Source organism: Somniosus microcephalus, chromosome 12, assembly GCF_052327205.1.
Source record: "Somniosus microcephalus isolate GS21.2 chromosome 12, FLI_Smic_1.0, whole genome shotgun sequence".
NCBI lineage: Eukaryota > Metazoa > Chordata > Chondrichthyes > Squaliformes > Somniosidae > Somniosus > Somniosus microcephalus.
The window spans coordinates 223,431,499-223,455,087 of record NC_140998.1 but is presented as its reverse complement, the minus strand read 5'-3'; the positions used below and the strand labels follow the sequence as shown (position 1 = coordinate 223,455,087).

The window sequence follows — 23,589 nt, the reverse complement described above, 5'->3', positions numbered from 1 at the left end:
TCCCTGTAAACTTTCATGCCAATAAAGCATTTGAATTGAATTGAATTGAATTGAAAGACAGAGAATGACACACAGAGAGAAAGACAGAGAGAGAAAGACAGTCAGACAGACAGAGAGAGAGAGAGAGAGAGATAGAAAGACAGAGAGACAGAGAGAGAGACTGAGAGACAGACAGAGACAGACTGAGAGAAAGAGAGAGAAAAATATGTATAGAGAGATACACAGAGAGAGACCGACAGGGAGAGAGAGACAGAGAGATATAGAATGAGAGAGAGACAGAGACTGAGAGAAAGAGAGAAAGACAGAGAGAAAATGAGAGTCAGAGAGAGAGATAGAAAGGCAGAGAGAGATAAAAAGTCAGACAGAGAAAGAGAGACTGAGAGACAGAGAGAGACAGAGAGAAAGAGAGAGAAATATATATATAGAGAGAGACAGAAGAGTGAGAGACAGAGTGAGATGGAAGATAGAGTCAGAGAGAGCGAAAGACAAAGAGTGACACACAGAGAGAAAGACAGAGAGAGAAAGGTAGTCAGATAGAGAGAGAGAGAGATAAGGAGAGAGATACAAGATAGAGAGACAGAGCGAGATAAAGACTGAGAGAGAGACAGAGAGAGAGAGAGACAGAGAGAGAGAGACAGAGAGACAGAGACAGAGAGATAGAAAGATAGAGAGAGTGACAGAGAGACAGATAGCGAGAATGAGAGGCAGAGAGAGAATGTTGGAAAACTGTACCTTTTTGCTATGTAAGCTTTGGCAATATGGTTCTCTGTAAACTTTCATGCCAATAAAGCATTTTAATTGGAATTGGAATTGGAATTGGAGAGAGAGAGATAGAAAGATAGAGCGAGAGACAGAGAGACAGAATGAAAGCAGAGAGAGAGACAGAGAGAGAGATAGAAAGATAGAGAGAGAGAAAGAGAGAGAGAATAAGAGGCAGAGAGAGAGAGAGTCAGAAGGAGAGAGAAGGGGGAAAGAGAGAGAGAGGGAGAAAGGGAGTGAGAGAGAGAATGAGAGGCAGAGAGGGAGAGAAGGAGAAGGTTAGAGAGAGAGAGACAGAGAGAGAGAAAGAGAGAGAAAGACAGTCAGACAGAGAGAGCGACAGAGAGAGAGATAGAAGATAGAAAGACTGAGCGAGAGACAGACAGAGAAATACAGAGAGAGAATGAAAGGCAGAGACAGAGAGACAGAGACAGAGAGAGAAACACAGAGACAGAGAATGAGATTCAGAGAGAGAGGCAATATGGTTCTCTGTAAACTTTCATGCCAATAAAGCATTTTAATTGGATAATTGGTAGAAAGCCAGAGAGAGATAGAAAGACAGACAGAGAGAGAGAGTGAGAGACAGAGAGTAAGAGAGATTTTCGCATTTCCTCCTAAAATGCGAAAAATTCAACACATCAAGAAACATATTATTCAACAAGCTAAGCCAAACAACCCCAGATTTCAAGGAATTGGATGATCTGTCAAAATTGAGATTAGTCCTAGGAGAAGGAGACAGACCATACCTTGGGGCTAAATATGTAACAACATGTCACAACCTGAGGACTGTTTAAAAGTAAGACTGTTTAAAATTAATATTGAACGTACCAAATGAAGTAGAAAGACTGTTTAAAATTAATATTGTTTAAAAGTAATATTGTATATACCCAACAAATGTCAAATCGATTGACACCTACAGAATGTTGGAAAACTGTACCTTTTTGCTATGTAAGCTTTGGCAATATGGTTCTCTGTAAACTTTCATGCCAATAAAGCATTTGAACTGAACTGAACTGAGAGAGAAAGATAGTGAGAGAGAGAGACAGAGACAGACAGGGAGAGAGAGACACAGAGAGATGGAAGATAGAGACTGAGAGAGAGAAAGACAGAGTGGGAGAGACAGAGAGAAATACAGAGAAAGAGATTGAGAGGCAGAGAGAGACAGAGACAGAGAGATAGAAAGAGAGAAAGAGACAGAGAGAGAGGCAGAGAGAGACAGAGACAGAAAGAGAGACAGAGAGAAAGACAGAGGGAGAGAGTCAGAGAGAAAGACAGACAGAGAGAGGCAGAGAGAGAGAATGAGAGAGAAAGATAGATAGAGAGAAAGATATATATATAGAGAGAGAGACAGAGAGAGAGAGACAGAGACAGAGAGAGAGAAAGACAGAGAGAGAGAGACAGAGAGAGATAGAAAGATAGAGAGAGAGACAGAGAGAGTGAATGAGAGGCAGAGAGAGAGACAGAGAGAGCGACAGAGAGAGATAGAAAGAGAGAGAGAGAGACAGACAGAAAGAGAGAATGAGAGGCAGAGAGAGAGAGAGACAGGGAGAGAAAGAGACAGACAGAGAGAGAGAGACAGGGAGGGAAAGAGATAGACAGAGAGAGAGATAGTGAGATAGAGAGACAGAGAGAGAGAATGAGAGGATGAGAGACTGAGAGCGAGAGACAGATATAATGAGAGACAGCGGGAGATAGTTACATAGAAATATATATAGACAAACAGAAGGAATTCATAGAATCATAGAAGGAGGCCATTCGGCCCGACGTGCCTGTGCTAGCTCTTTGAAAGGTCAGTCATGCTCAGTCCCACAGCCCCTTTTTGTCCGTAACCCTGTCAGTTCCTCACCCTCCAGTATCCGTCCAACTCCCTTTTAAAATTATTGATGGACTCAGCTTCCTTTTCAGGTCGAGGGATCCAGATCCCGAAACTCTCTGAGTGAGAAAATCTCTCCTCACCTCCCCCTCTGGATCTTTGGCCAATGATGTTGAATCTGTGACCTCTGGTTCTGGAACCACTCTCTCTCTACTCTATTAAAACCTCTCATCAGCTTGAATGTTATCACTTTTTTTTTAATATGGCTCTATCCATTCATCAGTGCTGACACCTTGTGAGGGACAATAGTTGAATTGGATTCCTCCTCAGTTCAGGAAATGTGTTAAGCGTCACTTCGATTGCGCCAAATTCTTCAGAGGAATTTAGCCTCACCTCCAATTCAAAAGTTTTGAAAGAAAACTTTAGTCACATCCTGCAGGCAGCGGGATAGTGTTTACAAGACCGGACTCCCTAGCAACCGGCTGATTTTAATATATTGACGCTGGTTGCTAAGGACCATATCTGTGCTCTCGAAGGGTGAGAATGGGAAAAGAATCCATTTGGAATCCATCTCCCTGGTTTCCCCACTTTTCTTTCTCCCACTTTTCCACTCTCTTTCCCTTCGTCACCTTTTCTCCCCATCTCTCTTGCTATCTTTTAGTCTCCATATCTCTGTGTGAATATATGTGTCTCTCTCTGTGTGTCTTTGTCTTATGTTGTTTCTCACTCTGCCTTGCTCCCCACCCCTCCTTCTTCCATGTGACTCCTTCTACCCATCTCTCGCCATCTCTGCCTTTATCGTTTATCTCTGCCTCTCTGTATCTCCAGATCTCCCCCTTTTTTCTGTCTTTGACTCCCTATCTTTAACCACTCCCTTTCTGTATCTCTTCCACACGTTCTGCCTCTCTGGCTGTTTTATCTGTCTCCATTTGGCTCCATCCATGTCTCCATCTCCCAGTCTGTTTCTGGTTGTCTCTGGCGTGTTTATCTCTGTCTCTCTCTCTCTTTCTCTCTCTTTCTCCCTCTCTCTGTCTCTCCCTTTCTGTCTCTCTTTCTCACTCTGTCTCTGTCTCTCTCTGTGTATCTCTATGTTTGTCTCTGTCTCACTCCCTCTCTCTCCCTCTGTCTCTCTCTCTATATATCTCTGTTTCTCTGTCTCTCACTCTCTGTCTCTCTCTCTCTTTCTCTCTCTTTCTCCCTCTCTCTGTCTCTCCCTTTCTGTCTCTCTTTCTCACTCTGTCTCTGTCTCTCTCTGTGTATCTCTATGTTTGTCTCTGTCTCACTCCCTCTCTCTCCCTCTGTCTCTCTCTCTATATATCTCTGTTTCTCTGTCTCTCTCTGTCTGTCTCTCTCTCTCTCTCTCTGTGCCTCTCTCTCTCTCTCAGTCTGTCTGTCTCTCTATCTGTATCTCTGTCTCTCTCTCTCTCTCTCTCTCTCTCTGTGCCTCTCTCTCTCTCTCAGTCTGTCTGTCTCTCTATCTTTATCTCTGTCTCTCTGTCGCTCTCTCTGTTTCTGTCTCATTGTCTCTGTCTCACTTTGCGTGTGTGTCTATCCTTCTTTCTCATAAGAACATAAGAAATAGGAGCAGGAGTCGGCCAATCGGCCCCTCGAGCCTACTCCATCATTCAATAAGATCATGGCTGACCTTCTACATCAACTCCACTTTCCCGCCCTATCCCCATAGCTCTTGATTCCGCTAGTCTCTCTCTGTCTGTCTGTCTGTCTGTCTGTCTCTCTCTCTTTCTTTCTCTGTCTCTCTCTCACTGTCGCTCTGTCCCTCTGGCTCTCTTTCTCTCTCTCTGTCTGTCTCTCTCTCCCTGTCTCTCTCTGTCCGTCTGTCTCTGTGTCTCTCTGTCCCGCTCTCTTCGTCCCTCTCTCTGTCCATCTCTCTCTGTCTGTCTGTCTCTCTCTCTCTGTCCCTTTCTCTGTCTCTCTCTCTCTGTCCCTCTCTCTGTCTCTCTCTCTGTCTGTCTGTCTGTCTGTCTCTCTCTCTGTCTCTCTCTCTGTCCCTCTTTCTGTCTCGCTCTCTGTCTCTCTCTCTGTCCCTCTCTCTGTCTCTCTCTTTTCGTCTGTCTGTGTCTCTCTGTCCAACTCTGTCTGTCCCTCTTTCTGTCTCGCTCTCTGTCCCTCTCTCTGTCTCTCTCTCTCTGTCCCTCTCTCTGCCCCTCTCTCTGTCCCTCTTTCTGTCTCGCTCTCTGTCCCTCTCTCTGTCTCTCTCTCTCTGTCCCTCTCTCTGTCCCTCTCTCTGTCCCTCTTTCTGTCTCGCTCTCTGTCCCTCTCTCTGTCTCTCTCTCTCTGTCCCTCTCTCTGTCCCTCTCTCTGTCCCTCTTTCTGTCTCGCTCTCTGTCCCTCTCTCTGTCTCTCTCCCTTCATCTGTCTGTGACTCTCTTTCCAACTCTCTCTCTGTGTCCCTCTCTCTCTCTCTTTCTCTCTCTCTCTCTCTGCAGATGTGATAAATCAATCGGCTTTTGCAAATTGCAGTACACGCCTTCTGCTGTGATGAAGAAAATAAAATTGCCACATGGTAGAGCGGGAAATGAGGAAGGAGAATTTGACCGGGGCTGGGGATAGATTTATTTACCAAGCATTGTATCTGGGATCTGCAGGTTTCCTGTCAGAGTTACAGCCGCTTCCACCGCCTCGATTTATTTTCTGCACGTCCTCTCCGGTTCTGGAATTTCCTGCTGGTCACTGTAGATAAAGCCAGCTCTTTTCCTTTCCATCCTGTTCCTACCTCAGCCCGTGGCTCGTTCTCAGTCAGGAGCGGGACGCGAGCTACATGACTGAAGGCGTGTGGCTTCTGAAAGGCAGGACGAGCGGCACAATGCACTGACAGTGGCCGCCTAGAGGACGCATTTAGTAAGGGGGACATGGACGGGAGGTTCCTGGGCAGATATTCGGACCGCGGAGGGACAGCAGTCAACTCCTGCAAGACGCGAGGAGGCATCAAGGCCGATAAACCGAGAGTGCAACAGGGCGGGACCCTGAGCTACAATCATGGCAGAATCGGTATGAAAACAGTAATGACCACAAGAAATCAAGTGAGATGTATGGGGATGGACAAGGGTTTTCCAATTGGATTGGACATGGAAGCAAGCCGGGAATGGGGGAAAGTATTGATTGTTCCAAGGATTATATCCTCGTTGTTTTATGTTACTGTAAAGCGATACTCTAGTTGTGAATTGTAACAACTTGCTGGAGTTCTTTCTAATCATTGAGCAGGAACCGCAGACTCCAAACTCTGCGTGAACAACTGGGAACTAATTACAGCTGTTTAAATATCTACTTCCTGCCTGTCATTTACGTGTTTTTTTTATGTTGTTAAGAGAGGGGTCAAGAAAACAGGAAGATGAACCTCCCGACCTCTTTCACACAGCGCGCCACCGCCTCTGCGGGGGACAGATCCGCCACAGGATGGCTCCCGGGTGCTTTAGTAATCGTACCAAACCATTGTACTTTTCAGAGTTTGACGGAGAATTCCCGTTTCTGACTCCCAGTTGCACACAGCTCATGGCTCAGGCACTTGGAACTTCCTTCAACAGAATCACCAGCGAAGGGCAACACTGCCACCTTCCTAAAGGTATGAGAGCAAACTTCACAATCATCAATAACCTGCCAAAAATAGAACCAACGAGGGGACTTCAGAGTCGACCCTGGATGGGTGAGCAAAGAGGAGCCGAATGGTCTTCCTCATCTTATAACATCACACAGCACAGAAGGAGGCCATTCGGCCCATCCTGCCTGTGCCCGCTCTTTGAAAGAGCTCTCCAATTAGTCCCACTCCCCCCTGCTCTTTCCCCATAACCCTGTATTGTTTTCCCTTTATCAAGGATTTATCCAATTCTCCTTTTGAAAGTTACTATTGAATCTGCTTCCACCGCCCTTTCAGGCAGCGCGTTCCAGATCACAACAACTCGCTGCGGAAAAACAATTCTCCTCATCGCCCCCTCTGGTTCTTTTACCGATTATCTTCAATCTGTGTCCTCTGGTTACCGACCCTCCTGTCACTGGAAACAGTTTCTCCTTATTTACTCCATCAAAACCCCTCATATAAATGTCGAATATTATCAATACAATTCCAATTAGTTTACTTCAAACTGGCTAAAAATGAACCCCTCCCTGCAGATTACCAGGACGCCGCGGGACTGTTTGCTGGAAGTGGAAACCACACCAATTATTCACGGTCACAGTGTTGGACTGATTATGGACTGAGTGAGTAGCTGGCGGGATTTTGAAGCCAGATTGTATTTCCTATGATAGATCAGTATAACTGTATGAAGTCACTAGAGACGGAACCCATACTGTGAAACCTGCACAGAACGAGTACTTTAAAGGGCAGAGGCTACATATGGAAGGCGACAGCAGAGTAAAGCTCCCTCTATATTGTCCCATCAAACACTCCCAGGGCAGGTACAGCACGGGTTAGATACACAGTAAAGCTCCCTCTACACTGTCCCACCAAGCACTCCCAGGGCAGGTACAGCACGGGTTAGATACAGAGTAAAGCTCACTCTACACTGTCCCATCAAACACTCTCAGGGCAGGTACAGCACCGGGTTAGATACACAGTAAAGCTCCCTCTTCACTGTCCCATCAAACACTCCCAGGTCAGGTACAGCACGGGTTGGATACAGAGGAAAGCTCCCTCTACACTGTCCCATCAAACACTCCCAGGGCAGGTACAGCACGGGGTTAGATACAGAGTAAAGCTCCCTCTACACTATCCCATCACACACTCCCAGGGCAGGTACAGTACGGGTTAGATACAGAGTAAAGCTCCCTCTACACTGTCCCATCAAACACTCCCAGGGCAGGTACAGCACGGGGTTAGATACAGAGTAAATCTCCCTCCACTTAAATGCGTTGCTGTTGTTGAAATTACAATCACAAAATCATTGAAAAACCATCACTATATCCAGCCTCGGTACCTGCAATCGCTGCACGCCAGATCATCGGTACCATGTTGTTACATTCTGGCTGATTGTAACCATAGATTATAATTGTAAGAATATTGTAACAAAGCATTGCTGCTTTCTAAGGTACCCCAACTATAAAGATACTCTCACACATGACAAGAGTATCACCATCCGGATTTTAGGTACATTAAACATTTCCAATGCAACAATGTGGTTAAAATAGTGATTTACAAGTTCTAAAGAAAAATACTGCGGATGCTGGAAATCTGAAATGAAAACAGAGTACGTCAGAAATACCCAGCAAGTCAGGCAGCGTCCGTGGAGAGATAGACAGAGTTAACGTTTCAGTTCGATGACCTTTCATCAGAACTGGAAAAAGTTAGAGATGTAACAGGTGCTGAGACACGAAAAGGGGGAAGGGAAGAACAAAAGGGAAGGTCTGTGGTGGGTGGCAGGCAGGAGAGATTCCATGACAAAAGGGATGGTGGTCCGAGGCACAAAGGGGGTGGTAATGGGGCAAATAAAGAAACAAAAGATGGGTCTAGAGGAGGTGTAAATGGTAACAGCAGAATCATCAACAGCATTTCCCATCCATTGTTGAACTGGAAGTTGAGTCCAGGAGGCTGTGTACTACAAGTTCTTGTTGGTCCAGACAAACATTTTGTATTTTATTTGTTGATTTGCACTGGTTACATCCACATGATGTGAGCCCTTATCCCCAGCGCGGTCTCACATCACTTGCTGGGACCAGCACTGAAATGACGCCACACATCCGCTGGCCAAAGATGAAACTGCATCAAATGGGAACCAACTGCACGCAACAGGTGACCTGGGAGTTTCAGCACCCTCTGCCTTCAAACAGTTACTGGTGTTAAACCTGCCCGGAGAACAGATAGGCAACTCTGCACCGCTCTGCCCTGCCACTGTAGTATGGCCCCTCACAGAACGTTCGCTCGAAACTTTCACTCTTTTGTTCTTCAGTCTCCTCCAAAAATCTGGAATATTCCAAACTGATCCTAATGACATAATGCAATTGCATTGCATCAAGGATAAGGAATGTTGTCATATACACAAATCCTTAAAGGTGGAAGGGCAAGTTAATAAGGTGGTTAAAAAGCATATGGGTTACTTAGGTTTATAAACAGAGGAATAGAATATAAAAGCAAAGAGGTCACGCTAGAACTTTATAAATCACTGGTTAGTTCCTCAGCTGGAGTATTGTGGATAGTTCTGGGCACCGCACTTCAGGAAAGATGTAACGGCCTTAGAAAGAGTACAGAGGAGGTTTACCAGGATGTTACCTTGGATGGCAGGAATGACGTATGAGGAGAGATTGGGTCGATTGGGCTTATACTCGCTGGAGTTTAGAAGAATGAGAGGGGATCTCATTGGAACTTATAAAATTCTGACAGGACTGGACAGACTAGATGCAGGAGGGATGTTCCCGATAGTCGGGGAGTCCAGAACCAGGGGTCACAATCTAAGGATTAGGGGTAAGCCATTTAGGACAGAAATTAGGAGGAATTTCTTCACCCAGAGAGTGGTGAACCTGTGGAATTCTCTACCACAGAAGGCAGTTGAGGCCAATTCATTAAATATATTCAAGAAGGAGTTAGGTATATTTCTTAAGGCTAAAGGGATCAAGGGATATGGGGAGAAGGCAGGGACAGGGTACTGAATTTGGATGATCAGCCATGATCTCATTGAATGGCGGAGCGGGCTCGAGGGGCCGAATGGCCGACTCTTGCTCCTATCTTCTATGTTTCTATGTTTACCAGGGATGAAGGTCTTCAGTTACAAGGAGAGGTTGGAAAAGTTCGGACTGTTCTCCTTGGAGCAGGGAAGGGTAAGAGGTGACCTAATAGAGGTTTTAGAGATGATGAGAGGCTCTGATAGAGTACAGAGAGAAAGAGAGTTCCCTCTGGCGAGTGGGTCAATAACCAGAAGTCATAGATTCAAAACCATTGGCAAAAGATCTAGCGGGGAGATGAGGAGAATTATTTTCACTCAGAGAGTTGTGGGGATCGGGAACACGCGACCTGAAAAGGTGATGGAAGCTGAATCCATCAATAATTTTCAAAAAGGAGTTGGGCAGGTGTTGTGGGACTAAGAATGACCGCTCTTTCAAAGAGCCAGTACAGACAAGACGGGCCGAATGGCCTCCTTCTGTGCTGTACATTATAATGATTCAATGAATGGCGACCTCTGGTGGTGATTAAGGTTTAATGTTATACTGGGCTTCCTCCCTCCTCCTACCCCACTCCCCCACCCCTCACAACCCCCTCCCCTCCCCCCTCTACCCGAACACTCAAACCAAGATAGCCGCGAGTTCAGCTCCAAACCTTATGAAGTTGCCGTTATAGTTTTCTTGTGTTTAATTACATTTTAAGACGGTAATTCTGATTGATTCTAATCTATTGAGCATCTGATCACAAAACGCGCGTTTCTGTTCCCCAGGAGACAGTATCGAGCCCTCCCAGTGTGTCCCGCCCTCCGGTTACGATGAATCCGGCTTCACCTCCGAGTCCTTTCAAACGTTGCTCCCGGTAAGCACGGAGGAGCTGTTCGCGTTGAAATCTCAATGTCACTTCAACACGCTGGGACAGATCGAGCCCGGGGCGGAACTGCTGCACACAGACTACCACCAGATCAAGCAGGAGGCCGAGCCAGCCCACAACAAGTTTACAGCAGCCACTTATCCAGGTAAAATTCTGGAAAACAGCGTGAAAGGAAACCAACTTCACCATTGATCCTGAAGCGCAGTAAATTGCACCATGTTCGCTCGCAAACAGGCGGATATTCAACAACAACTAACTTAAAAAATAGCGGAAATAACAACAGAAAATGCTGGAAAAACTCAGCAGGCCAGGCAACATCCGTGGAGAGAAAATAGAGTCAATGTTTCGGGTGAAAACCCTTTGTCAAGACTAAAGAGGTACAGGGAATGAAATAGATTAAGAGGCCAGGCTGGGAGAGAACAGAAGAGAAGAGACATTAAGAGGTATTCAAAACGAGACGAGGTGGTGATAGGACTAGTGGAGACAAAAGATGGCTCTAGATTAGGTGTGAAATGTGCTGGCAGAATGGGAGACAGCTGCCATGTGGGAGAGAGAAAAAAAGAAAGTGGGGGGGGAAGGCCAAAACAAAGGTGTTGATAAAAAATATAAGTAAAAAGAGCCATCTTTTGTCTCCACTAGTCCTATCACCACGTCGTCTCGTTTTGAATACCTCTTAATGTCTCTTCTCTTTTGTTCTCTCCCAGCCTGGCCTCTTAATCTATTTCATTTCCTGTGCTTCTTTAGTCTTGACAAAGGGGTCACCCGAAACGTTGACTCTATTTTCTCTCCACGGATGTTGCCTGGCCTGCTGAGTTTCTTCCAGCATTTTCTGTTGTTATTTCGGATTTCCAGCATCCGCAGTATTTTGCTATTATGTTAAAAAATAGCGGATTCGTCCATTACACGCACCTGTCTGCACATTTCACTACACCTGTCAGTACTTACCTGCCCGCATCTTCCCATTGATAAACCGATAAATACAGAAAGACAGGACAGGTAAATGATACATAAACAGACAACAGGAAATGGCCAAAGTTGGAGATGCTGTCCCTCAGCCCTAAGAGATTAATAGTCAGACGCATCAATGTTGCTTAAATAAAAGCAGAAAATGCTGGAGAGACTCAGCAGGTCAGGCAGCATCTGTGAAGAGATGACCTTTCGTCATCGACCTGAAATGTTAACTCTGTTTCTCTCTTCACAGATGCTGCCCTACCTGCTGAGTGTCTGCAGCATTTTCTGTTTTTATTTCAGATTTCCAGCATCTGCAGTATTTTCGTTTTGCAAACATAGAAACATAGAAGGTAGGAGCAGAAGTAGGCCATTCGGCCCCTCGAGCCTGCTCCACCATTCAATGCAATCATGACTGATCATCCAATTTCAGTACCCGGTCCCTGCTTTCTCCCTGTACCCCTTGATCCCTTTAGCCTGAAGAAATATATCCAACTCCTTCTTGAATATATTTAACTAGCTGGGGAGCCCCGCGTTGCGAGGGCAATTTTGGGGCGCTTGGTCTCCCTGCCCCTGTGTGTCCCCCCTGTCCCTGTCATGTCCTCTCCCTGTCCTATCCCTCCCTCCCCTCCTCTCCCTCCCCTCCTCTGTCTCCCTCGCCCACCCCTACCCCTCCCTCGCTCCCCTCTGTCCCTCTCTCCGGCCCCTCCCCCTGCCTAGCACCTGAGGTCCGGTGCCGTTCCGATAGCAGGAATGCTGAGCGGCGGCCGGCGCCGGGAGCGGGCTCTTGCGGGCGGCGCATGCGCGTTCTGTGCGGGCGGCGTCAGTGCGGGCGGCGCATGCGCGGTCAGTGCGGGTGGCGCGAGCCCCCCACGATTTCCCGAGGCTCTCCCCCCCCCCGCGATTTCCCGAGGCTCTCCCCCCCCGCGATTTCCCGAGGCTCTCCCCCCCGCGATTTCCCGAGGCTCTCCCCCCCTCCGCGATTTCCCGAGGCTCTCCCCCCCTATTAAGTTGTTATTTAATTCCCTAACACATCATTAAAATATTTACCTTAGTTCCCTAACACACAGAAAATGTGGGGGAAAAAATTGTGAAAAATCAAGATGGCGGCCACTCACCTCGGTTCAGAAGGATAAGGCCCGCCCACACACGCACCGATTGGTCGACCGATCAGGTCACCGAAGCGTAGGATTGGTCAATCGTCGAGTCACTCGACACTCAACTGTAGGACGGAACCCGCCGTCCGATTGGTGGACCTCGACGTCACACGGTCGCTAATGAGATGCTAATGAGTGGGACGCTGAACGGTTTTGGGATACCGCGGGCGGGATTTTTGTCCGGCCGAAACATAAATATGCCTATGACCGGTCCGGAATCGTAAGCTTTCTTTTGAGGCAATGCGCGCGTCGGTACACTCTGTAACTTTCAAACGTATAGAGAACGGACAGACAGACATCGGGACAGACAGAAGAGCCGCTTTATATATATAGATGAATTGGCCTCTACTGCCTTCTGTTGTAGAGAATTCCACAGGCTCACCACTCTCTGGGTGAAGAAATTCCTTCTCATTTCTGACCTAAATGGCCGACCCCTTATCCTTAGACTGTGACCCTTGGTTCTGGACTCCCCCGCCAGTGGGAACATCCTTCCTGCATCTAGTCTGTCTAGTCCTGTTAGAATTTTATAAGTTTCAATGAGATCCCCTCTCATTCTTCTAAACTCCAGCGAGTACGAGAACAATCATCCCAATCTCTCCTCATACGTCATTCCTGCCACCCCAGGTATCAACCTGGTGAATCTTCGCTGAATTCCCTCCATGGCAAGAACATCCTTCCTCAGATAAGGCGACCAAAACTACACACAATACTCAAGATGTGGTCTCACCAAGGCCCTGTACAACTGTAGCAAGACATCCTTGTTCCTGTACTCAAACCCTCTTGCTATGAAGGCCAACATACCATTTGCCTTCTTAACCGCCTGCTGCACCTGCATGCTTACCTTCAGCGACTGGTGCACAAGGACACCCAGGTCTCTTTTCACTTCCCCTTCTCCCAATCTATTGCCATTCAAATAATAATCTGCCTTCCTGTTTTTTCCACCAAAGTGGATAACCTCTCATTTATTCACGTTATATTGCATCTGCCATGCTTCTGCCCAATCACCCAACCTGTCCCATACTGGAGTTTCTCGGCATCCTCCTCACAGCACACACGCCCACCCAGCTTTGTGTCATCTGCAAATTTTGAGATATTACATCTAGTTCCCTCGTCTAGATCATTAACATATATTGTGAATAGCTGGGGTCCAAGGACCGATCCCTGCGGTACCCCACTAGTCACTGTATCAATGTTTCATTGTATCGTTGTATCAATGTTTCTTAATCCTGTAGAAGGATGTCGTTTGAGATATCATAGCCACAGAATATCCTGCAATTGCTTCTCTTCCTGCTCCCGCACCATTACCTCTGATGTCCCCCAAGGATGTATCTTTGGCCCCTCCTGTTTTTCATCTACATGCTGCCCCTTGGTGACATCATCCAAAAACACAGCACCAGCTTCCATATGTACGCTGACGACACCCAGCTCTACCACACCACCACTTCTCTCGACCCCTCCACTATCTCTAAATTGTCAGACTGCTTGCCCAACATCCAGTTCTGGATGAGCAGAAATTTTCTCCAATTAATATTGGGAAGGCCGAAGCCATTGTTTTTGGTCCCCCCCACAAACTCCATTCCCCAGCCACTGACTCCATCCCTCTCCCTAACATCTGTCTGAGGCTGAACCACACTGTTTGCAACCTTGGTGTCATATTTGACCCCAAACTGATCCTCTGAACACATACGCATGCTATCACGAAGACCGCCTACTTCCACTTCTGTAACATCGCCCGTCTCTGTCCTTGTCTCAGCTCATCTGCTGCTTAAACCCTCATCCATCTGTTTTTACCTCCAGCCTCGACTATTCCAACGCACTCCTGGCCGGCATCCCATCTTCCACCCTCCATAAACCTCAGCTAATCCAAAACTCTGCTGCCCCGTGTCCTAACTCACACCCAGTCCCGTTCACCCATCACCCCCTGTGCTCACTGCCCCGTGTCCTAACTCACACCCAGTCCCGTTCACCCATCACCCCCTGTGCTCACTGCCCCGTGTCCTAACTCACACCCAGTCCCGTTCACCCATCACCCCCTGTGCTCACTGCCCCGTGTCCTAACTTGCACCGAGTCCTGTTCACCCATCACCGCTGTGCTCACTGCCCCCGTGTCCTAACTTGCACTGGGACCCGTTCACCCATCACCCCCTGTGCTCACTGCCCCGTGTCCTAACTCCCACCAAGTCCTGTTCACCCATCACCCCCTGTGCTCACTGCCCCGTGTCCTAACTTGCACCAAGTCCTGTTCACCCATCACCCCCTGTGCTCACTGCCCCGTGTCCTAACTCACACCCAGTCCCGTTCACCCATCACCCCCTGTGCTCACTGCCCCGTGTCCTAACTCACACCCAGTCCCGTTCACCCATCACCCCTTGTGCTCACTGCCCCGTGTCCTAACTCACACCCAGTCCCGTTCACCCATCACCCCCTGTGCTCACTGCCCCGCGTCCTAACTCGCACCAAGTCCCGTTCACCCATCACCCCCTGTGCTCACTGCCCCGTGTCCTAACTCACACCCAGTCCTGTTCACCCATCACCCCCTGAGCTCACTACCCCGTGTCCTAACTTGCACCCAGTCCCGTTCACCCATCACCCCCTGTGCTCACTGCCCCGTGTCCTAACTCACACCCAGTCCTGTTCACCCATCACCCCCTGTGTTCACTACCCCGTGTCCTAACTTGCACCCAGTCCCGTTCACCCATCACCCCCTGTGCTCACTGCCCCGTGTCCTAACTCACACCCAGTCCTGTTCACCCATCACCCCCTGTGTTCACTACCCCGTGTCCTAACTTGCACCCAGTCCTGTTCACCCATCACCCCCTGTGTTCACTACCCCGTGTCCTAACTTGCACCCAGTCCCGTTCACCCATCACCCCCTGTGCTCGCTGCCCCGTGTCCTAACTCACACCCAGTCCCGTTCACCCATCACCCCCTGTGCTCACTGCCCCATGTCCTAACTCACACCCAGTCCCCTTCACCCATCACCCCCTGTGCTCACTGCCCCGTGTCCTAACTCACACCCAGTCCCGTTCACCCATCACCCCCTGTGCTCACTGCCCGTGTCCTAACTCACACCCAGTCCCGTTCACCCATCACCCCCTGTGCTCACTGCCCCGTGTCCTAACTCGCACCGAGTCCCATTCACCCATCACCCCCTGTGCTCACTGCCCCGTGTCCTAACTTGCACAAAGTCCTGTTCACCCATCACCCCCTGTGCTCACTGCCCCGTGTCCTAACTCACACCCAGTACCGTTCACCCATCACCCCTTGTGCTCACTGCCCCATGTCCTAACTCGCACTGAGTCCCGTTCACCCATCACCCCCTGTGCTCACTGCCCCATGTCCTAACTCACACCCAGTCCCGTTCACCCATCACCACCTGTGCTCACTGCCCCGTGTCCTAACTCACACCCAGTCCCGTTCACCCATCACCCCTTGTGCTCACTGCCCCTTGTCCTAACTCGCACCAAGTCCCGTTCACCCATCACCCCCTGTGCTCACTGCCCCGTGTCCTAACTTGCACCGAGTCCCGTTCGCCCATCACCCCCTGTGCTCACTGCCCCGTGTCCTAACTCACACCCAGTCCCATTCACCCATCACCCCCTGTGCTCACTGCCCCGTGTCCTAACTCACACCCAGTCCCGTTCACCCATCACCCCCTGTGCTCACTGCCCCGTGTCCTAACTCACACCCAGTCCCGTTCACCCCCCACCCCCTGTGCTCACTGCCCCATGTCCTAACTCGCACCAAGTCCCGTTCACCCATCACCCCCTGTGCTCACTGCCCCGTGTCCTAACTCACACCAAGTCCTGTTCACCCATCACCCCCTGTGCTCACTACCCCGTGTCCTAACTCGCACCCAGTCCCGTTCACCCATCGCCCCCTGTGCTCGCTGAGTTACACTGGCTCCAGCTCTGGCAATGCCTCGCTGTTTAAAATTTCTCATGCTGATGTTCAAATCCCTCCATGGCCTCGCCCCTCCCTATCTCTGTAACCTCCTGCTGCCCTAGAACCCTCTGCCCAGCGATATCCATTCTTCTAAATCTGGCCTCTTTTACATCTCCCACTCCCTTCTCCCCACCATTGGTGGCTGTGCCTTCAGCTGCCTCTGTTAAATGTTCTGGAATTCGCTCCCTATAGATCCCTCCCCGTCTTCACCTCCCTCTCCTGCTTTAAGACCCTCCTTAAAACCAGCTGTTTGAACCATTCTTCTGGTCACTAATATCTCCTTTTCACAGTGTCCATTTATTTCTGATCATGCCTTTGTGAAGTGCCTTGGGACATTCTTCCAGCTTAAAGGCGCTACATCAATCGAAGTTATTGCTGTTGTCTCTTTCACCACATCATAGAGAATTACAGAGAAAGTGAGAGAGTTATAGATAAGATGATGGACAGACACGTGAATCCATTAACATAGAGACATAAGAACATCAGAAATAGGAGCAGGATTAGGCCATTCGGCCCCTCGAGCCTGCTCCGCCATTCAATAAGATCATGGCTGATCTTCGACCTCATCTCCACTTTCCTGCACTATCCCCATATCCCTTGATTCCCTTAATATCCAAAAATCTATCGATCTCTGTCTTGAATATACCCAATGACTGAGCCTCCACAGCCCTCTGGGGCAGAGAATTCCAAAGATTCACCACCCTCTGAGTGAAGAAATTTCTCCTCATCTCAGTCCTAAATGGCCGAGCCCTTATCCTGAGACTGTGACCCCTGGTTCTAGACTCTCCAGCCAGGGGGAAACATCCTCTCAGCATCTACCCTGTCAATCCCTGTATGAATGTTGTATGTTTCAATGAGATCACCTCTCATTCTTCTAAACTCTATAGAATATAGGCCTAGTCTACTCATAGGACAATCCCCCCATCCCAGGAATCAGTCTGGTGAACCTTCGTTGCACTCCCTCTATGGCAAGTATATCCTTCCTTAGGTAAGGAGACCAAAACTGTCCACAATACTCCATGTGTGGTCTCACCAGGGCCCTATATAATTGCAGTAAGACGTCTTTACTCTTATACTCAAATCCTCTTGTAATAAAAGCCAACATACCTTTTTTTCATAATTGCTTGCTGTACCTGCGTGTTAACTTTTAGTGATTCATGTACAAGGACATCCAGGTCCCTCTGAATACCAACATTTTCCAGTCTCTCACCATTTAAAAAATACTCTGCTTTTCCATTTTCCTACCGAAGTGGATAACTTCACATTTCTCCACATTATATTCCATTTGCCATGTTCTTGCCCACTCACTTAACCTGACTATATCCCCTTGAAACCTCCTTGCATCCTCCTCACAGCTCAAGTAGATTAATTAAGATTAATTAATGTTTTTTCTCTCCCACATGGCAGCTGTCTCTCATTCTGCCAGCGTATTTCACACCTAATCTAGAGCCGTCTTTTGTCTCCACTAGTCCTATCACCATCTCGTCTGGTTTTGAATACCTCTTAATGTCTCTTCACTTCTTTTGTTCTCTCCCAGCCCGGCCTTTCGATCTATTTCATTTCCTTTTCAGTTTTGAAAAAGGGTTTCGACCCGAAACGTTGACTCTATTTTCTCTCCACGGATGTTGCCTGGCCTGCTGAGTTTTTCCAGCATTTTCTGTTGTTAATTAGAAGATAGTTGGTTGGGTGTATTTGTCTTGTTTGTATTTAAGTAGGATAATATAATCTAACTTTCTGTGTTAAAATATCCATAAATTACATGTTGTCCTTTGGAATGACCCGGTCATTATCTTATTCTTATATTGATATTAATAAAGGAGGAGGAACGCTGACAAATGGGCATCAGGTTAATGTGTCCCATCTCCTCTCTGGTACAGAAGGGATCATAAAAGCAGAAGATTCCTACGGCATTTCAGACTGCTCTGAGAATGGTGTTGACATCGGCTTGTACTGGGAGAGATATTTATCCATCGACAGCCTCACGGGGGTCCCCTCCTACCAAGACGTGAGCTCTGAGCAGGGAGCTCATCAACCCCAACACAAACCCATCTACTGCAGGAAGGGTCCTGGTGCCGTGAGAGAACCCAGCGCCTCTGGGCCAGTCCTCACTGAATACACAGGTAAGGACAGTCAGATTCTGACCTGAACGAGAATCATCCTTACAGCACAGGAGGAGGCCAATCGGCCCATTGTGCCTGTGCCAGATCTCGGAAAGAGCTCAGCAATCAGTGCCACTCCTCCCTGCTCTTTCCCCATAGCCCTGCCCTTATGATGCATAGCCACACAATTTGGGGAAGTCTTGCTATTTTGTGCTGATCTATTTAGGGACAGCATATAATTTATATTTCACCACAATTTTATTTTAGTCACATTTTCAGTAACAGGGTTCTTTCTAAAGTATTCAGGGAAATTGATTGATGATTTTGTAAATATTATAAAACATTAGGAAATTATGTATATAGCGTTTTTAATCATTTCTTGACAAGTAAGCTGTAAAGGAGCAACCTTTTCCTCAGTAAGAGGTTCAGTAACCTGGGGGCATGCACTGGACGAAAGGTTGGATTGTGAGATTCTCAGTTAAATGACCTGTGCTCCAGTCTAACTGTGTTCTTGATAAAGGGGTGATCTCATCGAGGTGTTTGAGATGATTAAAGGATAGAGAGGGAGAAACTATTTCCTCTGGTGGGGGGAGTCCAGAAAAAGGGGACAGAACCTTAAAATTAGAGCCAGACCGTTCAGGGGTGATGTCAGGAAGCACTTCTTCACACATAGGGCAGTGGAATCTGGAACTCTTCCCCAAAAAGATGTTGAGGCTGGAGGTCAATAGAAAATTTTAAAACTGAGATTGATGTATTTTTGTTGGGTAAGGGTATGAAGGGATATGGAACCAAGGTGCGTAGATGGAGTCAATATACAGATCAACCCTGATCTGGTTGAATGGTGGAACAGGCTCGAGGGGCTGAATGGGACTCCTCCTGTTCCTATGTAACAGGCTCGAGGGGCTGAATGGCCTCCTCCTTTTCCTATGTAACAGGCTCGAGGGGCTGAATGATCCTCCTCCTGTTCCTGTGTAACAGGCTCGAGGGGCTGAATGGACCTCCTCTTGTTCCTATGTAACAGGCTCGAGGGGCTGAATGGCCTCCTCCTGTTCCTATGTAACAGGCTCGAGGGGCTGCATGGCCTGCTTCTGTTCCTGTGTAACAGGCTAGTGGGGCTGAATGGGCCTCCTCCTGTTCCTGGGTAACAGGCTTGAGCGGCTGAATGGGCCTCCTCCTGTTCCTATGTAACAGGCTCGAGGGGCTGAATGGGCCTCCTCCTGTTCCTGTGTAACAGGCTCGAGGGGCTGAATGGGCTTCCTCCTGTTCCTGGGTAACAGGCTCGAGGGGCTGAATGGGCCTCCTCCTGTTCCTGTGGAACAGGTTCGTGGGGCTGAATGGGCCTCCTTCTGTTCCTATGTAACAGGTTCGAGGGGCTGAATGGCCTCCTCCTGTTCCTGTGTAACAGGCTCGAGGGGCTGAATGGGCCTCCTCCTGTTCCTGTGTAACAGGCTCGAGGGACTGAATGGGCCTCCTCCTGTTCCTGTGTAACAGGCTGGAGGGGGCTGAATGGGCCTCCTCCTGTTCCTGTGTAACAGGCTCGAGGGGCTGAATGGGCCTCCTCCTGTTCCTGTGTAACAGGCTCGAGGGGCTGAATGGGCCTCCTCCTGTTCCTGTGTAACAGGCTCGAGGGGCTGAATGGCCTCCTCTTATCCCTATGTTCCGAACAATGTCAGATAATGTATTTGACTGGTGTTGGAACTGCCTCTCTTCCAGGGAATGGACCCATTCAACTCTGGCAGTTTCTTCTCGAGCTCCTCCTGGATAAATCCTGTCAATCCTTCATCAGCTGGACTGGGGATGGCTGGGAGTTTAAACTGTCGGATCCCAATGAGGTAAGGTCAATCTGTCAGTTTCCTGAGTAAAGGAAGAATCTCTATAACACCTTTCACCACCGCAGGACGTCCCAAAGCACTTTATAGCCAATTGAGCACTTTTTTTTTGAAGTGTGGTCACTGTTGTATTGCAGGAAACGCGGCAGCCAATTTGCGCGCAGCAAGATCCCACAAACAGCTATTAAATAACTGACCAGATAACCTGTTTTCGTGATGTTTGTTGAGGGATAAATATTGGCCCCAGGACACCAAAACATGGGCCCTGGATCCCAGTGAGATTAGGCATCCTCGGGACAGCAGAAAACTGGGACGAAATCGGATTAAGTTATGTGGAAAAACTGGAGAAGCTGGGGTTATTCTCCTTGGAGCGGAGAAGATTGAGAGAAGAGGGGTCTGGACAGAGTAGATAGAGAGAAACTGTTCCCATTGGCGGAGGGGCGAGAACCAGAGGATACAGATTTAAGGTGATTGGCAAAAGAACCAAAGGCGACGTGAGGAAAAACTATTTTATGCAGCGAGTGGGTAAGATCTGGAATGCACTGCCTGAAAGGGTGGAGGAGGCAGACTCAATCATATCCTTCAAAAGGGAGTTGGATAAGTATCTCAAGGAAACAAATGTGCAGGACTACGGGGAAAGTGCGGAGGGGTGGGACTAGCTGAGAGTCGGCACAGGCTCGATGGGCCAAATGGCCCCCTTCTGTGCTGTAACCATTCTATGATTCTATTCTATGCCAATGCAGCTGCAGTGAAACATGTCCTTTTCACTTGCTGCTGTTTTGTGTAGAATCCGTGGCCGTCATTTGGAGCGGGTCCCTGCCCATTATACAGGGGCGAATTTCCATTTGGAAAGCGGTGTAAGTCGAACGATAGCTGTGTTACGACCCAAGTCGATTGATTTTTTAAAAATCATTCAGTGGATGTGGGCGTCGCTGACTAGGCCAGCCTTTTTTGCCCGTCCTTAATTGCCCCTTGAGACAGTGGAAGTGAGCTGCTACAGTCCATGAGGTGAAGGTTTTCCTAGGGGTTTGGTACGACTGAGTGGCCTGCTGGGCCATTTCAGAGGACAGTTAAGAGTCAAACACATTGCTGCGGGTCTGGAGTCACATATAGACCAGACCGGGTAAGGACGGCAGATTTCCTTCACCTAAAGGACATTAGGGAACCAAATGGGTTTTTACGACAATCCCATAGTTTCATGGTCACCATTACTGCTCCTAGCTTTTTATTCCAGATTTATTTAATTAACTGAATTTAAATTCCCTGGTGGAGATTTAGAACTCTTGTCTCCGGATCATTAGTCCAGGCCTCTGGATTACTAGTCCAGTAACAGAACCACCATGCCACCATTACCAGAATAGGACTTTAAGAACATAAGAAATAGGAGTAGGCCATTCGGCCCCTCGAGCCTGCTCCGCCATTCAATAAGATCATGGCTGATCCGATCTTGGCCTTAACTCCACTTTCCTGCCCGCACCCCATAACCCTCGACTCCCTTACAATTCAAAAATATGTCTATCTCCACCTTAAATATATTCAATGACCCAGCCTCCACAGCTCTCTGTGGAAGAGAATTCCAAAGATTCACGACCCTCTGAGAGAAGAAATGCCTCCTCATCTCCGTTTTAAAAGGGCGACCCTTTATTCTGAAATTATGCCCCCTAGTTCTAGATTCCCCCAGGAGGGGAACCATCCTCTCTGCATCTACCCTGTCGAGCCCCCTCAGAATCTTATAGGTTTCAATAAGATCACCTCTCATTCTTCTAAACTCCAATGAGTATAGGCCCAACCTGCTCAACCTTTCCTCATAAGACAAGCCCTTCATCTCAGGAATTAACCTAGTGAATCGTCTCTGAACTGCCTCCAATGCAAGTATATCCCTCCTTAAATATGGAGACCAAAACTGTACACAGTACTCCAGGTGTGGTCTCACCAGCGCCCTCTACAGTTGTACAGAATGTCACCTCAATGAGTTCTTGGTTAGTTTATACCTGCCCTGAGCCTGATTTCTCCCAATGCTTCTCCCACAGGTCGCCAAGCGCTGGGGGAGCCGCAAGAACAAGCCTAAGATGAACTACGAGAAGCTGAGCCGCGGCCTGCGCTACTATTACCACAGGGACATCATTCACAAAACGGCGGGGAAACGCTACGTTTACCGTTTCGCCTGCGACGTGCAGCGCCTCCTGGGGGAAAGCGCCCAGCAGCTCCACGCCAGGCTGGATGTCAAACCCCGCCACGATCAGTGAGGAGCGGAGGAGGCGGTGTGGACTTTGTGTGCAAGAGCGAACCATGAAAACTGGAGCAAGTGCAGCTTCCGAAGCAAAGCACCAAACTTTAATGATTTTTAAATAAAACTTTTCACTGGTCAGTGGATTTTGACAATTGGAGGACGGAGCCCTAGATTGGCGACTGATGAATCGAGCCAATCAATATTCACCACAAATAGACAATTCCGGCATTTTCCGATTCCGCCGTAAACCCTCGGCTGCGGTTTCCTTCCTTCCAGTGGCTGGAAGGCAAAGCCAGATGTGCGAAGCCGGTGTTTGGGACTTTCCATACTGGAGGGGGTGCGGGGGAGAGGGTGCGAGGTAGGGAGTGTGGGGGAGGGAGAGGGAGTGTGGGGGAGGGAGAGTGGGGGAGGGAGAGGGAGTGTGGGGGAGGGGAGGGAGTGTGGGGGAGGGAGTGTGGGGGAGGGAGTGTGGGGGAGGGGGAGGGAGAGGGAGTGTGGGGGAGGGAGAGGGAGTGTGGGGGAGGGGGAGGGGAGGGAGTGTGGGGGAGGGAGAGGGTGTGTGGGGGAGGAGAGTGGGGGAGGGGGAGGGGAGGGAGTGTGGGGGAGGGAGAGGGAGTGTGGGGGAGGGAGAGTGGGGGAGGGAGAGTGGGGGAGGGAGAGGGAGTGTGGGGAGGGGAGGGAGTGTGGGGGAGGGAGAGGGAGTGTGGGGGAGGGAGAGGGTGTGTGGAGGAGGGGGGAGTGTGGGGGAGGGAGAGGGAGTGTGGGGGAGGAGGAGGGGAGGGAGAGTAGGGGAGGGAGAGTGGGGGAGGGAGTGTGGGGGAGGGAGAGGGAGTGTGGGGGAGGGGGAGGGAGTGGGAGTGTGGGGGAGGGGGAGGGAGTGCGGGGGAGGGGGAGGGAGTGTGGGGGAGGGGGAGGGAGTGTGGGGGAAGGGGAGGGAGTGTGGGAGAGGGAGTGTGGGGAGGGGAAGGGAGTGTGGGGAGGGGGTGCGGGGGAGGGAGAGGGAGTGTGGGGGAGGGGGTGCGGGGGAGGGAGTGTGGGGGAGGGAGAGTGGAAGAGGGAGAGGGATTGTGGGGAGTGTGGGGGAGTGGGGGAGGGGGAGTGTGGGGGAGGGGGAGGGAGTGTGGGGGAGGGGGAGGGAGTGTGGGGGAGGGAGAGGGAGTGTGGGGGAGGGGGAGGGAGTGTGGGGGAGGGAGAGGGAGTGTGGGGGAGGGAGAGTGGGGGAGGGAGAGGGAGTGTGGGGGAGGGAGAGGGAGTGTGGGGGAGGGAGAGGGAGTGTGGGGGAGGGGGAGGGAGTGTGGCGGAGGGAGAGTGGGTGTGGGGGAGGGGGAGGGAGTG

The 23,589-nt window shown here is 49.3% G+C and overlaps 1 protein-coding gene across 3 annotated transcripts; it reads left to right on the top strand.

Annotated features, from left to right (window-relative positions):
* Positions 1-5,307: 5,307 nt before the first annotated feature.
* LOC147110186 (protein c-ets-1-B-like) lies at positions 5,308-22,604 on the top strand. Of its 3 annotated transcripts, XM_086004252.1 has the most exons (7): positions 5,308-5,581; positions 6,036-6,152; positions 6,698-6,784; positions 9,946-10,191; positions 17,914-18,216; positions 19,909-20,027; positions 22,055-22,604. In XM_086004252.1, exons 1-7 carry the CDS (start codon positions 5,443-5,445, stop codon positions 22,268-22,270), a joined length of 1,227 nt encoding a protein of 408 aa, XP_085860378.1. In that variant the 5' UTR covers positions 5,308-5,442; the 3' UTR covers positions 22,271-22,604. The 3 variants fall into 3 exon arrangements, with proteins under 3 accessions (XP_085860378.1, XP_085860379.1, XP_085860377.1); XM_086004253.1 differs by having other exon boundaries at positions 5,489-6,152; positions 17,974-18,216; XM_086004251.1 differs by having other exon boundaries at positions 5,489-6,152.
* Positions 22,605-23,589: the final 985 nt, after the last annotated feature.

Excerpts from the sequence above, each read along its gene's own strand:
- LOC147110186 (XM_086004251.1), top strand. The coding sequence starts at position 5,888 with ATGTTGTTAAGAGAGGGGTCAAGAAAACAGGAAGATGAACCTCCCGAC. Across the intron at positions 10,192-17,913 it reads TACAGCAGCCACTTATCCAG|GAGGAGGAACGCTGACAAAT; the intron begins GTAAAATTCTGG and ends ATATTAATAAAG. Across the intron at positions 20,028-22,054 it reads AACTGTCGGATCCCAATGAG|GTCGCCAAGCGCTGGGGGAG; the intron begins GTAAGGTCAATC and ends CTTCTCCCACAG.